Source organism: Calonectris borealis, chromosome 1 (assembly GCF_964195595.1).
Source record: "Calonectris borealis chromosome 1, bCalBor7.hap1.2, whole genome shotgun sequence".
NCBI lineage: Eukaryota > Metazoa > Chordata > Aves > Procellariiformes > Procellariidae > Calonectris > Calonectris borealis.
This window is the reverse complement of record NC_134312.1, coordinates 51,764,149-51,766,524: the sequence shown is the minus strand read 5'-3', so window position 1 is coordinate 51,766,524 and position 2,376 is coordinate 51,764,149. Positions and strand designations below refer to the sequence as shown.

Sequence of the window (2,376 nt, the reverse complement as noted above, 5' to 3'; positions counted from 1 at the left end):
TTATGGAAAAACAAAAAAGAAGAAAAAATTTATTTCCAGATATACAAAACACCTATTCTCTCATTTCTCCATCTTCTTCCTCTTCTTCCACACCTCTGATGTACAAAACATTATTGCACCTGTAAATAGAAACAAAGAGTTCCCTTAACTGTGTTTTAATTTTCCATGCCTTATATACACTGCTTTAAGTATTTGCCTGCTTGAGTGTAGCCTGGCAACAGCCAAATTCTGCATAACAAATTGCTACTGTTGACCTTGTACAGCTTTCCACAAAGTTCACAACAATTGCAAAAACCCCAAGTTTATAAAAGCAGTAACTGGTTGACAATGCTGTACGAGAAATTTTTACTCTTGGGTTAACAGTTGGGGTCAAGTATAAATGTCCAAGCATGCAAAATGTTTTCAGTGGCAATACACTAATATACTCTACTAGTGCCAAGGGATTAATAGATCTACAATAATCTGGAAAACTAAGGTATTTAGTTACCTGAAATAGGGATCGTAAATACTTCTTTATAAATATTTCAAAATTCATTTCCCAAACCCCCACAAAGGATCTCACAGCCTTCACATAAGAGTTACATCAACACTTGGCATCTTAGTTAGACGAGAAACACAGCATCTAGCAATACAAGTTTAAATGCAAGTGGCCTCTGCCATAAATATCCTAATTACCTTATCAAAACCTCACCCAGGTGTCCAGACAACGCACCGTCTATGTACTCCTCTGTGTTTGCAAGCTTGAGAGGAAAACCAGCAGAACTCAAAATGACTGTGACAGAAGCAGCTTCGCAAAGCACACGGCGGTTTCGCCCCCCACCCACCGCCCGGCTACAGCGACCAGGGGAGGCCGAGCGGCCCCGTTCCCACCCGATACAGCGAGGCACCGCCGATCCTCTAGAAGCGCCCCGCTTTGCTCCCCCGCCCCCGCCGCCCCAGGGCCGAGGCCCGGCGCCCCAAGCACCTCACCGGGAACCCCGACGGCTCCTGGCCCTCTGCCGCCACGCCCGGCCCTCACCTGCATGTTCATGTAGCCGTCGACGGAGACGAGATAGCCCTTGTACTCCATCCCCCACTTCAGCTTCACCATCACCGGCTTCCCCGTCAGCCCGTTCAGGAAGGGCTTGGGGTTGAGCGGCAGGCTCTGCCGGGGACAGCAGCCGGTCAGCACCGCCCGCCACCGCCCCTCCCGCCCCGCCCCGCCCCGCCGCCTCGGGACCGTTAACGGCCGTGGCTCCCGCTGCCCGCCTGCACCCTCCCCTCCCCGCCCGCTCCCTTCCCGCGCGCGGCGCGGGCACCGCCCTCACCATGGCGACGCGGCGCGCGGCAGCGGCCCGAGAAACACAGGCCCACGCGGGAATCCCTCGTGCGCGCCGCGGGCTGCGAAAGAATGGGAGGCAACGCCGCTCCGGCTTCCACTTCCGGGGGCGCCGCTCTCACCTCTGACCCCTCACCTCCACCACGCCGCACCTTCAATAGGCTGAGGGGTCCCTACGCGCGAAGCGAAAAGCAGGGCTGCCCATTGGCTCGGCGGCGCCGTGTGCCTTTCTCATTGGTCGGGCTGGCCACCCTCCCACCTTTCCCAACCAATCGTTGTTCGGCGGGGCGGGGGTAGCGCCGCGCTGCCGCTGCCGGGCGCGTGGGGGCCGCCATCCCGCGGCGGGCAGGGGGGGCCCGTAGGCCTTTCCCTCCCTGCCGGCTTGTGGCCGCCGCGCCACCCCACGGCCCCGCAGCCCCCAACGGTTTCGCCCCGCTCAGGCCGGCAGCAACCTTGTTTTGCCTTGGAAGTCATAGGGCCAGAGCAGCAGCCGCTCTCCCGGCCTGGGATGGACGCCCCCCTCCTGCGCAATCGCGTGGGTGGCTGCCTGTGTCCTGCCAGCAGGGTGCCGCTTACTTTTCACCTGGGGGTTTAGCAGCTTTGAGGGCCGCGTTCGGCTGAGCAGCGGTTAGCGTGTCTGTTTCCGTCTCTCTCTATAGAGGTAGATCTCCACGAGGTGGCGGTGCTTACCTGGTGCGGAGGCCGGGGCACATAGCGGGAGGCTGCTGACAAACTCTCCCGATGTTACCTGCGAGCCTTGCAGGCGGTGAAGGCCTGGCGACGTCGATTCGTGTTTTAAGAATACATTTGCAGAGCAGTACGTTTGCGTTACTCCACACGCATGGATAGAAAACCTCAGAGTTTGAGACGCGTAAGCGATGTCCTTACCAACGTGCAAGTGCTCCACTCGGTCTCATTTGACTCCCAGATGAAGAAGTTGCCAGAGCTTTTCTTGGCTGTAGAGAGCATCAGCCTGTTCACACTCATGAAACGTCAGTCCTGCGCTAGCTATAATTTGTGACTCTTAACCTTTGACAGGCAAATATGTTGAACCAACG

At 56.7% G+C, this 2,376-nt stretch overlaps 1 protein-coding gene across 2 annotated transcripts; it reads right to left on the bottom strand.

Moving 5' to 3' along the window:
* Window positions 1-1,444, bottom strand: SNRPF (small nuclear ribonucleoprotein polypeptide F). 2 transcript variants are annotated; one of them, XM_075151517.1, is made up of 4 exons: window positions 1,308-1,444; window positions 1,019-1,144; window positions 676-740; window positions 1-119 (listed from the first exon to the last, which is right to left on the bottom strand). In XM_075151517.1, exons 1-4 carry the CDS (start codon window positions 1,308-1,310, stop codon window positions 53-55), a joined length of 261 nt encoding a protein of 86 aa, XP_075007618.1. In that variant the 5' UTR covers window positions 1,311-1,444; the 3' UTR covers window positions 1-52. The 2 variants fall into 2 exon arrangements, with proteins under 2 accessions (XP_075007618.1, XP_075007629.1); XM_075151528.1 differs by lacking the exon at window positions 676-740 and having other exon boundaries at window positions 1,308-1,427.
* Between the last annotated feature and the right edge of the window lie 932 nt (window positions 1,445-2,376).